At 40.0% G+C, this 21,912-nt stretch overlaps 1 protein-coding gene across 1 annotated transcript in view; it reads right to left on the minus strand.

Annotated features, from left to right (window-relative positions):
• Window positions 1-21,912, minus strand: part of DOC2A (double C2 domain alpha) — a 134,905-nt gene that overhangs the window by 44,855 nt on the left and 68,138 nt on the right. Inside the window, exon 7 of the mRNA XM_088457475.1 lies at window positions 2,757-2,816. Within this exon, the coding sequence (XP_088313601.1) occupies window positions 2,757-2,816 (60 nt within the window). The remainder of the gene's footprint in view (window positions 1-2,756; window positions 2,817-21,912) is intronic.

Below are 21,912 nucleotides of genomic sequence, written 5' to 3' on the forward strand. Positions count from 1 at the left end.
CAGGCATGGAGCTACGTCCACTCACTGATCGTGTCTATCTGGAGAGTGTTTTGTGATATTGTCAGCCTGTATGCTCGATCCCCACAAAGTTACAATTTCTATACTAATATAACAATCTGCAAATGTAACAACTGTAGCAAACTGTCTGCTATGCGGACAGTAACAGGCAGATGATAGTTTGTGAATATGTACCTATGAGCTATCATATTATCCCCAGTCTGTTGAGTTGATTACATCTTGACAGACTAAATACACAGATTGTGTATACAACTCTTAGTGTGAGACTCAATCAACCCTCAAGCACTTATTGAATAAAATATAATATCATACACTGTGTAATCACCCATGAAGGGAATAAGAATCAGAGATGGGCTTTTATTGAAAGACACAAATTATAGGCAATATAATAATGCAATAATAACCTGGAATGATCTGAGCACACAATAGTGGCTAGGCTACTAAATCCACAACATATTAGATAGTCTATTGGCGATAAGAACATCATGATCTGCTGTGGATAGTGACTATATACTCCTAGGGCTAAATTGAGTACAAAGGATGAAACTAATGATCACTAAAATAGAATAATAAATTGCAATATATTAGTATAGTAAAAGCTACTGTATTCTCTAGACGGAGGTGAGAATATTAATCATTGAGAGAAGGTATTTATGAAATAGAATAGTGAAGTGAGAGTGACACATCTGAACCCCATAACTATATCATTTATCCTGTTCTTATGGGATTGCTCAGAGAGGAATAAATCCGAATTAGTCACCAAATAATCACTAGGGATCATTGAGAGCATTGTATTGGCTGATATTTGGATCTTGTTACAAATAATATACTTGTTCACATATTTTCTGTACTAATTGAGAGACAACTCATCCTATGTGACTAGACTACAAATATCGGTAGCATATACAATTTTGCCTCTTATATTATTTATGAGGCAGATCTAATCAGTAGATAGAATATACCTCAATAAATTCTCACCCGAAGACTACACTACAGTAGTTAACTATATCAATACAGTACACACACTGTTAGACAATTTGAGTATAAAATTGAAATAGACATACAGTGGGGACTTTTTTCAGTTTTTATTATCATAATCTTTATTTGCATTGTCATTTGTATTGTCATTCACAAATGCATGTTTGTTTGCATAGGTTTTAAATATTTTGCTGTAAACACGCACATATTTTATAGAACAATAAGTTAGATTTTAATTGACACTAGTGCGCCACCTAAGACAACTCTTATTCTTTCTCCTCCTTTTGTTATGAACGTTCTTGTTGGTTGTCCACAGGCAGCAGCTCCCAAATTAATCTTAGTTGTCAGACTACACTGGTCATATGCAAATTACTAATGAATATGTTTTTTTTCTCAATAATATGAGAAAGACATTATAACTGGTGCGGTTGTCATCCTTTGTCTGTCATTAACATACAGACAAAGAGGTACGAGGGCACAGCTCACAATCTATACATATTGTAGTTAAAAAAAAAATATGATTTAAAATTACAAACCTTAATATTACCAAATTAAAAATAATCTGATAAATCAACTGGATAATTATATGTCTTGGCAGACAATTCATACAGAAATGACCACCTCGGACTGCATTAACAGACACAATGGAACCCAGAGAAATGCGGCCTCTCAGCTTGACACTTCGGTGTATACTTACTAAAATGTGGGTTTTTAGAAGTGGAGATGTTGCCCATAACAACCAATCAGATTTTACTTAACATTTATCTAGCACCTTCTAGAAGATAATAGCTAGAATCTGCTTGGTTGTTATAGGCAACATCTCCACTTCTAAAAACACGCACTTTAGTAAATTTACCCCTTCATCCGATTTGTCCAGTTATGCATGTAAAGTGATCTTAGTAGTAGGATCAGCCATGTGTTTTCACATTAAACATTGTTTAATAATGTAGCTCAAATGTTTGAGTTATGAACCAGACAAAGGCAATCACTCCCTGTCAGCTACTGAAGCATATATTAGAACAGTAGCTGGCAGGGAGTGCTGGTATTTGTAGTGGCATAATGGGGAGTTTTGGGATACCTCCTGCTAAGTTAGCTTTCAATTTAAAAACACATGAATGTATGATCCAATATCCAGTAGGGGCTCTGATTGTCTAGAGTTAGGTCCACTCTGATTAGAGTGCCTTATCGTGGCTTACTATATACAGTATTTGCAAATGTGTGTAAAAAGAGTCCTTGGCATTTTATTTACATATAGAGTGCTAGCCTCCTGGCTTATTACAGTGTGCTAGGGGATTTTTTTCTTGTCTCGATAAACCCCTTCCTCTAGATTATTCGCAAGTTTACAGCAGAGATTTCTGGCGCAAAATACTATAAGACACATTATACTGTGTACTTTTTCAAGGTCATAGATAGATGCAGTCATTGTATAACTCTGTTCTCTATGCAGGATTCTGTTCCAACCCCCGCAGGTGCTAAAAGATGAAGAGAACAGAGAAGTGTAGGAGAGAGCGGGACTGGGGGTGTAGGTGATGGGAGAAGAGAGAACATATCAGTCAGGGAAAGGAGGTGGAGGAGAGAAAATGGTTAAAGAGAATAATTGAGTAAGGAACCAAAAAAATCCATCCAGCATTAAAGAACAAAGAGAGAGAAGTAATGAAAACAACTTTCCATCAGCCCCACTATCACAAACGCTCAGTATCACATTATCCATAAATAGCAATGTGGATGATATTTGTACTTGCAATGTTTAATTGTCTCACCTCTTTCAGGTAACAAGAAATTCCCCGGAGAGCAGCTGACATTGAGGAAGGGGAGGCCAGCTAAGAGATTAAGGGAGATAAAATAAAAAATAGATTATATCTTTTACAAGTTAGACTCAGAAGGCCTGAATCAGCAGTGGATGCAATGCTGATCTTGTGCAGTTGAGTGATTACTTTCTACTATGCCTGCATGAAAAGTCCTGAAAACCCCTATGACGTATGCATTCCCTTGAGTGTATATGGAGTCTGCTCTTGGATGTGTGTATGGATGTGCTGGCATTAGAATCAGCGAGGCAAAACCATAGATGTTCCTGGGAGGTGTCTGGAAGATGTCCTGAAGTGTGTGCAATAAAAGGCTGTGTCATGGGCATGTCACAAGTATGTCTTTGAAAGCAGCTACATTCCCAAACAGAGCTGAGCTGCAGAGGCAATGTTTAGCTGGAGCTGATAAGGAGATACAGCGCCACCCATAGGCTGGAGCAAGTGTCAATGGTGGAAGCGATGGTGCACTGATGGTGGAGTATATAGAACCACTGGCAGATTTGCTCTGTCCACGGGCATTAAAAATGGGTGTCTCAGGGCTTGCACTAGTGCACAAGGAGAAGGATGAAACTAGCATTTGCATATTACAGCCACTGCGACTGCAAAAAAACAAAACAACACTTGGCATTAGCATCATCCTCTGAATGCACTCCAGAGTGTCCTGTGGGACCTGTCCTTACATCCAGTGATGATTCAATATCTCTCCTGCAGGAGCTGTCCTTACATTCAGTGCTGATTCACTATCTCTCCTGCAGGAGCTGTCCTTACATTCAGTGCTGATCTACTATCTCTCCTGCAGGAGCTGTCCTTACATTCAGTGCTGATCTACTATCTCTCCTGCAGGAGCTGTCCATACATTCAGTGCTGATCCACTATCTCTCCTGTAGGAGATGTCCTTACATTCAGTGCTGATTCACTATCTCTCCTGTAGGAGCTGTCCTTACATTCAGTGCTGATCCACTATATCTCCTGTAGGAGCTGTGCATCCATTCAGTGCTGATTCACTATCTCTCCTGAAGAAGCTGTCTATTCATTCAGTGCTGATCCACTATCTCTCCTGCAGGAGCTGTCTATCCATTCAGTGCTGTTCCACTATCTCTCCTGCAGGAGCTGTGCATCCATTCAGTGCTGATCCACTATCTCTCCTGAAGAAGCTGTCCATCCATTCAGTGCTGATCTACCATCTCTCCTGCAGGAGCTGTATATTCATTCAGTGCTGATCCACTATCTCTCCTGCAGGAGCTGTCCATCCATTCAGTGCTGATCTACTATCTCTCCTGCAGGAGCTGTCCATACATTCAGTGCTGATTCACTATCTCTCCTGCAGGAGCTGTCCTTACATTCAGTGCTGATCCACTATATCTCCTGTAGGAGCTGTCTATCCATTCAGTGCTGATCCACTATCTCTCCTGTAGGAGATGTCCTTACATTCAGTGCTGATTCACTATCTCTCCTGAAGAAGCTGTCTATCCATTCAGTGCTGTTCCACAATCTCTCCTGCAGGAGCTGTGCATCCATTCAGTGCTGATCCACTATCTCTCCTGAAGAAGCTGTCCATCCATTCAGTGCTGATCTACTATCTCTCCTGCAGGAGCTGTCTATTCATTCAGTGCTGATCCACTATCTCTCCTGCAGGAGCTGTCCCTTACATTCAGTGCTGATCCACTATATCTCCTGTAGGAGCTGTCTATCCATTCAGTGCTGATCCACTATCTCTCCTGTAGGAGATGTCCTTACATTCAGTGCTGATTCACTATCTCTGCTGTAGGAGCTGTTCTTCTGCTCATTGCTGATTCACTATCTCTCCTGCAGGAGCTGTTCCTCTGCTCAGTGCTGATTCACTTTATTTCCTGCAGGAGCTGTTCCTCTGCTCAGTGCTGATTCACTATGTTTCCTGCAGAAGTTGTCCATGCAGTTAGTGCTAATTCACTATCGGGAATATTTATCAATTTTATATTTACTAAAATAATGTGAAAATGGGTGTTTTCACATGCTTTTCACATTATTTTAGTGTCACTTAAATATATTAAAGGGCTTTTGGAGCAGTTTTCATAAAAAACTACTCCAAGCCTTTAAAATTTTTTTTTTAGTAAGCAAATTGCATTTCCCATACTTATAATGGGAAATGCGATCTGTTTTGGATTCACTAAAAGACATTGTGAAAAAATACCAGCGGGGCCCCTGTGATAATAACGCTATCTACAGGTGGTGTTATGCAGGGCTTCCCCTGTTTCAACTACTCTAACTCAGCCTTCCTTGCATGCTAACAGGGAGAGCATAGCCCGGATTAGGCTTCTGTGATCAGCCTGTTTGTCTGATAGACCACAGGCTGATTACAAAGGAAAAACAATAGAATAAATACAAAATAACACCTGCAACAGGTGCTGGTGATCGGAGAGCTCCTCCATGATTCCGGTCAGCTGATCACTGGGCTGCTGCTCTGTGACCCCGGTCAGCTGCTCTCTGCTGTAAACTGAGATGTCAGTTCACAGCACAGAGCAGCTGACTGGGGTCACGGAGCAGGACCCTGGTGTTCACTTGACCTGACACACAGTGGAGTTCACCAACCACTGTGCAGGCAAGTGTTAGCTAAGGGGGAATCCTGGAGGGTGCAGTGTAGTCGCGGGGGTGGGGGGTAGCCGACGGCGCTTCTGTAGCCAGTTTCAGGTTAGTTTTGCAAAACAGTACCCTGAGAAGTGCTTGGAGAGGATATGCAGGGGCAGAGATTTCTCACAAGCTCTGTTCCTGCATGCAATATTTGTTATTCAAATATTGCAACGTGAATTTAGGAAATAATATCACATCCCATCTGCATCTTTGATGCGGATTGGGATAAATATGCCCCTATATCTCCTGCAGGAGCTGTCCCTCTGCACAGAGCTGAATTACTGTCTCTCCTGTGGGAGCTGTCTCTCTGCTCAGTGCTGATTCATTATCTCTCCTGCAGGAGCTGTCCCTCTGCTCAGTGCTGATTCACTATCTCTCCTGCAGGAGCTGTCACTCTGTTCAGTGCTGATTCATTATTTCGCCAGTAGGAACTGTTCCTCTGTTCAGTGCTGATTCATTATTTCGCCAGTAGGAACTGTTCCTCTGTTCAGTGCTGATTCATTATTTTGCCAGTAGGAACTGTTCCTCTGTTCAGTGCTGATTCAATGTGCTGCAGGTGCTGTCTCTAGTCCAATTGCTGATTTACTATCTCTCCCAAAGGAGCTGTCCATCCATTCAGTGCTGATTCACTCTCTCTCCCGTGGGAGCTGTCCCTCTACTCAGTGCTGATTCTTGTCACCCGTCTCCCTCTGTCAAATGCCTTTCGAAATGCATGTTCCATTTGTGCATAGATTTTAATGAGTAAATGTCACCATCTCCTGAGGTGCACGAGTTGTACATTCTGATAGGAGGAGAGCTTCCTGGATTGGGGCATTTCCAGCTCAGTGCGGACTGGGAGTAGGCACATGAATGACTGAATGGATTGGGACATTTCCTGCTGAGTGTGGACTTGGGCTAGGCACATGAATGACTGAGTGGATTGGGGTATCTCCTGATGAGTGTGGGCTAGGAGTAGGCTCATGCGTGACTGAGTGGATTGGGGTATCTCCTGCTGAGTGTGGGCTAGGACTGGGCACATGAATGACTGAGTGGATTGGGGTATCTCCTGCTGAGTGGGGGTTAGGACTAGGCACATGCACGACTGAGTGGACTGGGGTATCTCCTGCTGAGTGTGGGCTAGGACTAGGCACATGCATGACTGAGTGGACTGGGGTATCTCCTGCTGAGTGTGGGCTAGGACTAGGCACATGCATGACTGAGTGGATTGGGGTATCCCCTGCTGAGTGTGGGCTAGGACTAGGCACAAGAATGACTGAGTGGATTGGGGTATCTCCTGCTGAGTGTGAGCTAGGACTAGGCACATGCATGACTGAGTGGATTGGGGTATCTCCTGCAGAGTGTGGGCTAGGACTAGGCACAAGAATGACTGAGTGGATTGGGGTATCTCCTGCTGAGTGTGGGCTAGGACTAGGCAGATGAATGACTGAGTGGATTGGGGTATCTCCTGCTGAGTGTGGGCTAGGACTAGGAACAAGAATGACTTAGTGGATTGGGGTATCTCCTGCTGAGTGTGAGATAGGACTAGGCACATGAATGACTGAGTGGATTGGGGTATCTCCTGCTGAGTGTGGGCTAGGACTAGGCATGTGAATGACTGATTGGATTGGGGTATCTACTGCTGAGTGTGGGCTAGGACTAGGCACGTGAATGACTGAGTGGATTGGGGTATCTCCTGCTGAGTGCGAGCTAGGACTAGGCACATGCATGACTGAGTGGATTGGTGTATCTCCTGCTGAGTGTGGGCTAGGACTAGGCACATGAATGACTGAGTGGATTGGGGTATCTCCTGCTGAGTGTGGGCTAGGACTAGGCACATGAATGACTTAGTGGATTGGGGTATCTCCTGCTGAGTGTGAGCTAGGACTAGGCACATGAATGACTGAGTGGATTGGGGTATCTCCTGCTGAGTGTGGGCTAGGACTAGGCACGTGAATGACTGATTGGATTGGGGTATCTACTGCTGAGTGTGGGCTAGGACTAGGCACGTGAATGACTGAGTGGATTGGGGTATCTCCTGCTGAGTGTGAGCTAGGACAAGGCACATGCATGACTGAGTGGATTGGTGTATCTCCTGCTGAGTGTGGGCTAGGACTAGGCACATGAATGAAGGAGTGGATTGGTGTATCTCCTGCTGAGTGTGGGCTAGGATTAGGCACATGAATGACTGAGTGGATTGGGGTATCCCCTGCTGAGTGTGAGCTAGGACTAGGCACATGAATGACTGAGTGGATTGGGGTATCTCCTGCTGAGTGTGGGCTAGGACTAGGCACGTGAATGACTGATTGGATTGGGGTATTTCCTGCTGAGTGTGGGCTAGGACTAGGCACATGAATGACTTAGTGGATTGGGGTATCTCCTGCTGAGTGTGAGCTAAGACTAGGCACATGCATGACTGAGTGGATTGGGGTATCTCCTGCTGAGTGTGGGCTAGGACTAGGCACATGAATGACTGAGTGGATTGGGGTATCTCCTGCTGAGTGTGGGCTAGGACTAGGCACATGAATGAATGAGTGGATTGGGGTATCTCCTGCTGAGTGTGAGCTAGGACTAGGCACATGAATGACTGAGTGGATTGGGGTATCTCCTGCTGAGTGTGAGCTAGGACTAGGCACATGCATGACTGAGTGGATTGGGGTATCTCTTGCTGAGTGTGGGCTAGGACTAGGCACATGCATGACTGAGTGGACTGGGGTATCTCCTGCTGAGTGTGGGCTAGGACTAGGCACATGCATGACTGAGTGGATTGGGGTATCTCCTGCTGAGTGTGGGCTAGGACTAGGCACATGAATGACTGAGTGGATTGGGGTATCTCCTGCTGAGTTTGGGCTAGGACTAGGCACAAGAATGACTTAGTGGATTGGGGTATCTCCTGCTGAGTGTGAGCTAGGACTAGGCACAAGAATGACTTAGTGGATTGGTGTATCTCCTGCTGAGTGTTGGCCAGGACTAGGCACATGAATGACTGAGTCGGTTGGGGCAATTCCTGCTGATTTAGGTACTAGGATAAGGCACATGAAAGTTTGGGACTAAAATGTTTAAATTCCACAAGCTTGCAAAAGTTGGTGCAGACTTATTTTCAAAGGGCACTAAACAAAGCCGCATTGTATGCATATAGTGTATAATTAGGCACAACTGCACAAAGTAAAACGCTGTGTGTAACTGCATGTTTTGCATTTTCGTTAATTAAATTTAACATCTCTACTATTGTACCTGTCCTCATATTATTACAGACCCAGTGTCTTAATTATACAAACTGTCTTCAAACCCTGTCCCTCATGTTATTACTGATTCCTCGTCTCCTATACCTGTCCCTTATATTTTCACTTATACCTCATCTCCTATACCTGTCCCTCATATTATTACTTATACCTCATCTCCTATACCTGTCCCTCATATTATTACTGATTCCTCATCTCCTATACCTGTCCCTCATATTATCACATATACCTCATCTCCTATACCTGTCCCTCATATTATCACTTATACCTCATCTCCTATACCTGTCCCTCATATTATCACTTATACCTCATCTCCTATACCTGTCCCTCATATTATCACTTATACCTCATCTCCTATACCTGTCCCTCATATTATCACTTATACCTCATCTCCTATACCTATCCCTCATATTATCATTTATACCTCATCTACTATACCTGTCACACATATTATTACTTATACCTCATCTTCTATACCTGTCCCTCATATTATCACTTATACCTCATCTCCTATACCTGTCCCTTATATTATCACTTATACCTCATCTCCTATACCTGTCCCTCATATTATCACTTATACCACATCTCCTATACCTGTCCCTTATATTATCACTTATACCTCATCTCCTATACCTGTCCCTCATATTATCACTTATACCTCATCTACAATACCTGTCCCTCATATTATCACTTATACCTCATCTCCTATACCTGTCCCTCATATTATTACTGATTCCTCATCTTCTATACCTGTCCCTCATATTATCACATATACCTCATCTCCTATACCTGTCCCTCATATTATCACTTATACCTCATCTCCTATACCTGTCCCTCATATTATCACTTATACCTCATCTCCTATACCTGTCCCTCATATTAACATTTATACCTCAACTACTATACCTGTCACACATATTATTACTTATACCTCATCTTCTATACCTGTCCCTCATATTATCACTTATACCTCATCTCCTATACCTGTCCCTTATATTATCACTTATACCTCATCTCCTATACCTGTCCCTCATATTATCACTTAAACCTCATCTACAATACCTGTCCCTCATATTATCACTTATACCTCATCTACTATACCTGTCCCTCATATTATTACTGATTCCTCGTCTCCTATACCTGTCCCTCATATTATTACTGATTCCTCGTCTCCTATACCTGTCCCTCATATTATCACTTATACCTCATCTCCTATACCTGTCCCTCATATTATCACTTATACCTCATCTACTATACCTGTCCCTCATATTATCACTTATACCTCATCTACTATACCTGTCCCTCATATTATTATTGATTCCTTGTCTCCTATACCTGTCCCTCATATTATCACTTATACCTCATCTCCTATACCTGTCCCTCATATTATCATTTATACCTCGTCTACTATACCTGTCCCTCATATTATTACTTATACCTCATCTCCTATACCTGTCCCTCTTATTATCACTTATACCTCATCTCCTATAACTGTCCCTCATATTATCACTTATACCTCATCTACTATACCTGTCCCTCATATTATCATTTATACCTCATCTCCCATAACTGTCCCTCATATTATCACTTATACCTCATCTCCTATACCTGTCCCTCATATTGTCACTTATACCTCATCTCCTATACCTGTCCCCCATATTATCACTTATACCTCATCTCCTATATCTGTCCCTCATATTATCACTTATACCTCATCTACTATACCTGTCCCTCATATTATCATTTATACCTCATCTCCCATACCTGTCCCTCATATTATCACTTATACCTCATCTCCTATACCTGTCCCTCATATTGTCACTTATACCTCATCTCCTATACCTGTCCCTCATATTATCATTTATACCTCATCTCCTATACCTGTCCCTCATATTATCACTTATACCTCATCTCCTATACCTGTCCCTCATATTATCACTTATACCTCATCTCCTATACCTGTCCCTCATATTATCACTTATACCTCATCTACTATACCTGTCCCTCATATTATCACTTATACCTCGTCTACTATACCTGTCCCTCATATTATCACTTATACCTTGTCTCCTATACCTGTCCCTCATATTATCACTTATACCTCGTCTACTATACCTGTCCCTCATATTATCACTTATACCTCATCTCCTATACCTGTCCCTCATAATATCATTTATACCTCGTCTCCTGTACCTGTTCCTCATATTATCACTTATTCCTCATCTCCTATACCTGGCCCTCATATTATCACTTATACCTCATAATACCTCACTTATTCCTCATCTCCTATACCTGGCCCTCAGATGAGGTATAAGTGATAATATGAGGGCCAGGTATAGGAGATGAGGAATAAGTGATAATATGAGGAACAGGTACAGGAGACGAGGTATAAATGATAATATGAGGGACAGGTATAGGAGATGAGGTATAAGTGATAATATGAGGGACAGGTATAGATGAGGTATAAGTGATAATATGAGGGCCAGGTATAGGAGATGAGGAATAAGTGATAATATGAGGAACAGGTACAGGTGACGAGGTATAAATGATAATATGAGGGACAGGTATAGGAGATGAGGTATAAGTGATAATATGAGGGACAGGTATAGATGAGGTATAAGTGATCATAAGAGGGACAGGTATAGTATTATCATTTATACCTTGTCTACTATATCTGTCCCTCATATTATCACTTATACCTCATCTCCTATACCTGTCCCTCATATTATCACTTATACCTCATCTAATATACCTGTCCCTCATATTATCACTTATACCTCATCTACTATACCTGTCCCTCATATTATCACTTATACCTTGTCTTCTATACCTCATATTATCACTTATACCTCGTCTACTATACTTGTCCGTCATATTATCATTTATACCTCATCTCCTATACATGTCCCTCATATTATCATTTATACCTCATCTACTATACCTGTCCCTCATATTATCACTTATACCTCATCTTCTATAACTGTCCCTCATATTATCACTTATACCTCATCTCCTATACCTGTCCCTCATATTATCACTTATTCCTCATCTCCTATACCTGTCCCTCATATTATAATTTATACCTTGTCTACTATATCTGTCCCTCATATTATCACTTATTCCTCATCTCCTATACCTGCCCCTCATATTATCATTTATACCTCGTCTACTATACCTGTCCCTCATATCACTTATAGTTCATCTCCTATATCTGTCCCTCATATTATCATATATACCTCATCTACTATACCTGTCCCTCATATTATCATTTATACCTCATCTACTATACCTGTCCCTCATATTATCACTTATACCTCATCTTCTATACCTGTCCCTCATATTATCATTTATACCTCATCTCCTATACCTGTCCCTCATATTATCACTTATACCTAATCTCCTATACCTGTCCCTCATATTATCACTTATACCTCATCTCCTATACCTGTCCCTCATATTATCACTTATACCTCATCTCCTATACCTGTCCCTCATATTATCACTTATACCTCGTCTCCTATACCTGTCCCTCATATTATTACTGATTCCTCGTCTTCTATACCTGTCCCTCATATTATCACTTATACCTCATCTCCTATACCTGTCCCTTATATTGTCACTTATACGTCATCTCCTATACCTGTCCCTCATATTATCACTTATACCTCATCTACTATACCTGTCCCTCATATTATCACTTATACCTCATCTACTATACCTGTCCCTCATATTATTACTGATTCCTCGTCTCCTATACCTGTCCCTCATATTATTACTGATTCCTCGTCTCCTATACCTGTCCCTCGTATTATCACTTATACCTCATCTACTATACCTGTCCCTCCTATTATCACTTATACCTCATCTACTATACCTGTCCCTCATATTATTACTGATTCCTCGGCTCCTATACCTGTCCCTGATATTATCACTTATACCTCATCTCCTATACCTGTCCCTCATATTATCACTTATACCTCATCTTCTATACCTGTCCCTCATATTACCACTTATACCTCATCTCCTATACGTGTATACCTCATCTCCTATACCTGTCCCTCATATTATCATTTATAACTCGTCTACTATACCTGTCCCTCATATTATTACTTATACCTTATCTCCTATACCTGTCCCTCATATTATCACTTATACCTCATCTCCTATATCTGTCCCTCATATTATCACTTATGCCTCATCTACTATACCTGTTCCTCATATTATCATTTATACCTCATCTCCCATACCTGTCCCTCATATTATCACTTATGCCTCATCTCCTATACCTGTCCCCCATATTGTCATTTATACCTCATCTCCTATACCTGTCCCTCATATTATCACTTATACCTCATCTCCTATACCTGTCCCTCATTTTATCACTGATACCTCGTCTCCTATACCTGTCCCTCATAATATCACTTTTACCTCGTCTCCTATACCTCTGCCTCATTTTATCACTCATACCTCGTCTCCTATACCTGTCCCTCATATTATCACTTATACCTCGTCTCCTATACCTGTCCCTCATATTATCACTTATACCTCGTCTCCTATACCTGTCCCTCATATTATCACTTATACCTCATCTCCAATACCTGTCCCTCATATTATCACTTATACCTCATCTCCTTTACCTGCCCCTCATATTATCACTTATACCTCATCTCCTATACCTGTCCTTCATATTATCATTTATACCTCATCTCCTTTACCTGCCCCTCATATTATCACTTATACCTCGTCTCCTATACCTGTCCCTCATATTATCACTTATATCTCATCTCCTATACCTGTCCCTCATATTATCACTTATACCTCATCTCCTGTACCTGTCCCTCAAATTATCACTTATACCTCATCTCCTATACCTTTCCCTCATATTATCACTTATACCTCATCTCCTATACCTGTCCCTCATATTATCACTCATACCTCATCTCCTATACATGTCCTTCATATTATCACTTATACCTCATCTCCTATACCTGTCCCTCATATTATCACTTATACCTCATCTCCTATACCTGTCCCTCATATTATCACTTATACCTCATCTCCTATACCTGTCCCTCATATTATCACTTATACCTCATCTCCTATACCTGTCCCTCATATTATCACTTATACCTCATCTACTATACCTGTCCCACATATTATCACTTATACCTCATCTCCTATACCTGCCCCCCATATTATCACTTATACCTCATCTACTATACCTGTCTCTCATATTATCACTCATACCTCATATCCTATATCTGTCCCTCATATTATCATTTATACCTCGTCTACTATACCTGTCCCTCATATTATCACTTATTCCTCATCTCCTATACCTGTCCCTCATATTATCATTTATACCGTGTCTACTATAGCTGTCCCACATATTATCACTTATAACTCATCTCCTATACCTGTCCCTCATATTATCACTTATACCTCATCTACTATACCTGTCCCTCATATTATCACTTATACATCATCTACTATACCTGTCCCTCATATTATCACTTATACCTTGTCTCCTATACCTCATATTATCACTTATACCTCGTCTACTATACTTGTCCATCATATTATCACTTATACCTCATCTCCTATACCTGTCCCTCATATTATCACTTATACCTCATCTACTATACATGTCCCTCATATTATCACTTATACCTCATCTCCTATACCTGTCCCTCATATTATCACTTATACCTCATCTCCTATACCTGTCCCTCATATTATCACTTATACCTCATCTCCTATACCTGTCCCTCATATTATCATTATACCTCATCTACTATACTTGTCCCACATATTATCACTTATACCTCATCTCCTATACCTGTCCCTCATATTATCACTTATACCTCATCTCCTATACCTGTCCCTCATATTATCACTTATTCCTCATCTCCTATACCTGTCCCTCATATTATCATTTATACCTTGTCTACTATACCTGTCCCTCATATTATCACTTATTCCTCATCTCCTATACCTGTCCCTCATATTATCACTTATACCTCGTCTCCTATACCTGTCCCTCATATTTTCACTTATACCTCGTCTCCTATACCTGTCCCTCATTTTATCACTTATATCTCGTCTCCTATAACTGTCCCTCATATTATCACTTATACCTCGTCTCCTATACCTGTCCCTTATATTATCATTTATACCTCATCTCCTAAACCTGTCCCTCATATTATCACTTATACCTCATCTCCTATACCTGTCCCTCATATTATCACTTATACCTCATCTCCTATACCTGTCCCTCATATTATCACTTATACCTCATCTTCTATACCTGTCCCTCATATTATCACTTATACCTCAACTCCTATACCTGTCCCTCATATTATCACTTATACCTCGTCTACTATACCTGTCCCACATATTATCACTGATACCTCATCTCCTATACCTGCCCCCCATATTATCACTTATACCTCATCTCCTATACCTGTCCCTCATATTATCACTTATACCTCATCTGCTATACCTGTCCCACATATTATCACTTATTTCTCATCTCCTATACCTGTCCCTCATATTATCATTTATACCTCGTCTACTATACCTGTCCCTCATATTATCACTTATTCCTCATCTCCTATACCTGTCCCTCATACTATCATTTATACCGTGTCTACTATACCTGTCCCTGATATTATCACTTATAACTCATCTCCTATACCTGTCCCTCATATTATCACTTATACCTCATCTGCTATACCTGTCCCTCATATTATCACTTATAACTCATCTCCTATACCTGTCCCTCATATTATCACTTATTCCTCATCTACTATACCTGTCCCTCATATCACTTATACCTCATCTCCTATATCTGTCCCTCATATTATCATTTATACCTCATCTACTATACCTGTCCCTCATATTATCATTTATACCTCATCTACTATACCTGTCCCTCATATTATCACTTATACCTCGTCTCCTATACCTGTCCCTCATATTTTCACTTATACCTCGTCTACTATACCTGTCCCTCATTTTATCACTTATACCTCGTCTCCTATACCTGTCCCTCATATTATCACTTATACCTCGTCTCCTATACCTGTCCCTCATATTATCACTTATACCTCGTGTCCTATTCCTGTCCCTCATATTATCACTTATACCACGTCTCCTATACCTGTCCCTCATATTATCACTTATATCTCATCTCCTATACCTGTCCGTCATATTACCACTTATACCTCATCTCCTGTACCTGTCCCTCATATTATCACTTATACCTCATCTCCTATACCTGTCCCTCATATTATCACTTATACCTCATCTCCTGTACCTATCCCTCATATTATCACTTATACCTCATCTGCTATACCTGTCCCTCATATTATCACTTATACCTCATCTCCTATACCTGTCCCTCATATTATCACTTATTCCTCATCTCCTATACCTGTCCCTCATATTATCATTTATACCTTGTCTACTATACCTGTCCCTCATATTATCACTTATTCCTCATCTCCTATACCTGTCCCTCATATTATCATTTATACCTCGTCTACTATACCTGTCCCTCATATCACTTATACCTCATCTCCTATACCTGTCCCTCATATTATCACTTATACCTCATCTCCTATACCTGTCCCTCATATTATCACTTATTCCTCATCTCCTATACCTGTCCCTCATATTATCATTTATACCTTGTCTACTATACCTGTCCCTCATATTATCACTTATTCCTCATCTCCTATACCTGTCCCTCATATTATCACTTATACCTCGTCTCCTATACCTGTCCCTCATATTTTCACTTATACCTCGTCTCCTATACCTGTCCCTCATTTTATCACTTATATCTCGTCTCCTATACCTGTCCCTCATATTATCACTTATACCTCGTCTCCTATACCTGTCCCTTATATTATCATTTATACCTCATCTCCTAAACCTGTCCCTCATATTATCACTTATACCTCATCTCCTATACCTGTCCCTCATATTATCACTTATACCTCATCTCCTATACCTGTCCCTCATATTATCACTTATACCTCAACTCCTATACCTGTCCCTCATATTATCACTTATACCTCATCTACTATACCTGTCCCACATATTATCACTGATACCTCATCTCCTATACCTGCCCCCCATATTATCACTTATACCTCATCTCCTATACCTGTCCCTCATATTATCACTTATACCTCATCTGCTATACCTGTCCCACATATTATCACTTATTTCTCATCTCCTATACCTGTCCCTCATATTATCATTTATACCTCGTCTACTATACCTGTCCCTCATATTATCACTTATTCCTCATCTCCTATACCTGTCCCTCATACTATCATTTATACTGTGTCTACTATACCTGTCCCTCATATTATCACTTATAACTCATCTCCTATACCTGTCCCTCATATTATCACTTATACCTCATCTGCTATACCTGTCCCTCATATTATCACTTATAACTCATCTCCTATACCTGTCCCTCATATTATCACTTATTCCTCATCTCCTATACCTGTCCCTCATATTATCATTTATACCTTGTCTACTATACCTGTCCCTCATATTATCACTTATTCCTCATCTCCTATACCTGTCCCTCATATTATCATTTATACCTCGTCTACTATACCTGTCCCTCATATCACTTATACCTCATCTCCTATATCTGTCCCTCATATTATCATTTATACCTCATCTACTATACCTGTCCCTCATATTATCATTTATACCTCATCTACTATACCTGTCCCTCATATTATCACTTATACCTCGTCTCCTATACCTGTCCCTCATATTTTCACTTATACCTCGTCTACTATACCTGTCCCTCATTTTATCACTTATACCTCATCTCCTGTACCTATACCTCATATTATCACTTATACCTCATCTGCTATACCTGTCCCTCATATTATCACTTATACCTCATCTCCTATACCTGTCCCTCATATTGTCATTTATACCTCATCTCCAATACCTGTCCCTCATATTGTCACTTATACCTCATCTCCTATACCTGTCCCTCATATTATCACTTATACCTCATCTCCTATACCTGTCCCTCATATTATCACTTATTCCTCATCTCCAATACCTGTCCTTCATATTATCACTTATACCTCATCTACTAAACCTGTCCCTCATATTATCATTTATACCTCATCTCCTATACCTGTCCCTCATATTATCACTTATACCTCATCTACTAAACCTGTCCCTCATATTATCATTTATACCTCTTCTCCTTTACCTGTCCCTCATATTATCACTTATACCTCATCTACTATACCTGTCCCTCATATTATCACTTATAGCTCATCTCCTATACCTGTCCCTCATATTATCGCTTATACCTCATCTCCTATACCTGTCCCTCATATTATCACTTATACCTGATCTCCTATACCTGTCCCTCATATTATCACTTATTCCTCATATCCTATACCTGTCCCTCATATTATCACTTATACCTCATCTCCTATACCTGTCCCTTATATTATCATTTATACCTCATCTCCTTTACCTGCCCCTCATATTATCACTTATACCTCATCTACTATACCTGTCCCTCATATTATCACTTATACCTCATCTCCTATACCTGTCCCTCATATTATCGCTTATTCCTTCTACTCCTATACCTGTCCTTCATATTATCACTTATACTTTGTCTCGTATACCTGTCCCTCATATTATCACTTATACTTTGTCTCCTATACCTGTCCCTCATATTATCACTTATACCTCATCTCCTATACCTGTCCCTTATATCATCATTTATACCTCATCTCCTTTACCTGTCCCTCATATAATCACTTATACCTCATCTCCTATACCTGTCCCTCATATTATCACTTATACCACATCTCCTATACCTGTCCCTTATATTATCACTTATACCTCATCTCCTATACCTGTCCCTCATATTATCACTTATACCTCATCTCCTATACCTGTCCCTCATATTATCACTTATACCTCATCTCCTATACCTGTCCCTCATATTATCACTTATACCTCATCTCCTATACCTGTCCCTCATATTATCACTTATACCTCATCTCCTATACCTGTCCCTCATATTATCACTTATACCTCATCTCCTATACCTGTCCCTCATATTATCATTATACCTCATCTACTATACTTGTCCCACATATTATTACTTATACCTCATCTCCTATACCTGCCCCCCATATTATCACTTATACCTCATCTCCTATTCCTGTCCCTCATATTATCACTTATAGCTCATCTGCTATACCTGTCCCACATATTATCACTTATTTCTCATCTCCTATACCTGTCCCTCATATTATCATTTATACCTCGTCTACTATACCTGTCCCTCATATTATCACTTATTCCTCATCTCCTATACCTGTCCCTCAAACTATCATTTATACCTTGTCTACTATACCTGTCCCTCATATTATCACTGATAACTCATCTCCTATACCTGTCCCTCATATTATCACTTATACCTCATCTCCTATACCTGTCCCTCATATTATCACTGATAACTCATCTCCTATACCTGTCCCTCATATTATCACTTATACCTCATCTACTATACCTGTCCCTCATATTATCACTTATACCTCATCTACTATACCTGTCCCTCATATTATCACTTATACCTTGTCTCCTATACCTCATATTATCACTTATACCTCGTCTACTATACTTGTCCGTCATGTTATCATTTATACCTCATCTCCTATACCTGTCCCTCATATTATCATTTACACCTAATCTACTATACCTGTCCCTCATATTATCACTTATACCTCATCTCCTATACATGTCCCTCATATTATCATTTATACCTCGTCTACTATACCTGTTCCTCATATCACTTATACCTCATCTCCTATATCTGTCCCTCATATTATCATTTATACCTCATCTACTATACCTGTCCCTCATACTATCACTTATTCATCATCTCCTATACCTGTCCCTCATATTATCATTTATACCTCGTCTACTATACCTGTTCCTCATATCACTTATACCTCATCTCCTATATCTGTCCTTCATATTATCATTTATACCTCATCTACTATACCTGTCCCTCATATTATCATTTATACCTCATCTCCTATACCTGTCCTTCATATTATCACTTATACCTCATCTCCTATACCTGTCCCTCATATTATCACTTATAGCTCATCTCCTATACCTGTCCTTCATATTATCACTTATACCTCATCTCCTGTACCTATCCCTCATATTATCACTTATACTTCATCTGCTATACCTGTCCCTCATATTATCACTTATACCTCATCTCCTATACCTGTCCCTCATATTGTCACTTATACCTCATCTCCTATACCTGTCCCTCATATTATCATTTATACCTCATCTCCTATACCTGTCCCTCATATTATCACTTATACCTCATCTCCTATACATGTCCCTCATATTATCACTTATACCTCATCTCCTATACCTGTACCTCATATTATCACTTATTCCTCATCTCCTATACCTGTCCTTCATATTATCACTTATACCTCATCTACTATACCTGTCCTTCATATTATCACTTATACCTCATCTACTGTACCTGTCCCTCATATTATCACTTATACCTCATCTCCTATACCTGTCCCTCATCTTATCATTTATACCTCATCTCCTTTACCTGTCCCTCATATTATCACTTATACCTCATCTACTATACCTGTCCCTCATATTATCACTTATAACTCATCTCCTATACCTCTCCCTCATATTATCACTTATACCTCACCTACTATACCTGTCCCTCATATTATCACTTATACCTCATCTACTATACCTGTCACTCATATTATCACTTATACCTCATCTCCTATACCTGTCCCTCATATTATCACTTATACCTCATCTACTATACCTGTCCCTCATATTTTCATTTATACCTCTTCTACTTTACCTGTCCCTCATATTATCGCTTATACCTCATCTCATATACCTGTCCCTCATATTATCGCTTATACCTCATCTCCTATACCTGTCCCTCATATTATCACTTATTCCTCATATCCTATACTTGTCCCTCATATTATCACTTATACCTCATCTCCTATACCTGTCCCTTATATTATCATTTATACCTCATCTCCTTTACCTGTCCCTCATATTATCACTTATACCTCATCTACTATACCTGTCCCTCAAATTATCATTTATATCTCATCTACTATACCTGTCCCTCATATTATCACTTATACCTCATCTTCTATACCTGTCCCTCATATTATCACTTATACCTCATCTCCTATACCTGTCCCTTATATTATCACTTATACCTCATCTCCTATACCTGTCCCTCATATTATCACTTATACCTCAACTCCTATACCTGTCCCTCATATTATCACTTATACCTCATCTCCTATACCTGTCCCTCATATTATCACTTATACCTCATCTCCTATACCTGTCCCTCATATTATCACTTATACCTCATCTCCTATACCTGTCCCTCATATTATCACATACCTCATCTCCTATACCTATCCCTCATATTATCACTTATACCTCATCTCCTATACCTGTCCCTTATATTATCACTTATACCTCATCTCCTATACCTGTCCCTCATATTATCACTTATACCTCATCTCCTACACCTGTCCCTCATATTATCACTTGTACCTCATCTGCTATACCTGTCCGTCATATTATCACTTTTACCTCATCTACTATACCTGTCCCTCATATTATCACTTGTACCTCATCTACTATACCTGTCCCTCATATTATCATTTATACCTCATCTCCTATACCTGTCCCTCATATTATCACTTATACCTCATCTGCTATACCTGTCCCTCATATTATCACTTATACCTCATCTCCTATACCTGTCCCTCATATTATCACTTATACCTCATCTCCTATACCTGTCCCTCATATTATCACTTATACCTCATCTCCTACACCTGTCCCTCATATTATCACTTATACCTCATCTCCTATACCTGTCCCTCATATTATCACTTATACCTCATCTCCTATACCTGTCCCTCATATTATCACTTATACCTCATCTCCTATACCTGTCCTTCATATTATCACTTATACCTCATCTCCTATACCTGTCCCTCATATTATCACTTATACCTCATCTCCTATACCTGTCCTCCATATTATCACTTATACCTCATCTACTATACCTGTCCCTCATATTATCACTTATACCTCTTATCCTATACCTGTCCCTCATATTATTACTTATACCTCATCTCCTATACCTGTCCCTCATATTATCATTTATA

Source organism: Taudactylus pleione, unplaced genomic scaffold, assembly GCF_031769625.1.
Source record: "Taudactylus pleione unplaced genomic scaffold, aTauple2 ptg000762l, whole genome shotgun sequence".
Classification (NCBI taxonomy): domain Eukaryota; kingdom Metazoa; phylum Chordata; class Amphibia; order Anura; family Myobatrachidae; genus Taudactylus; species Taudactylus pleione.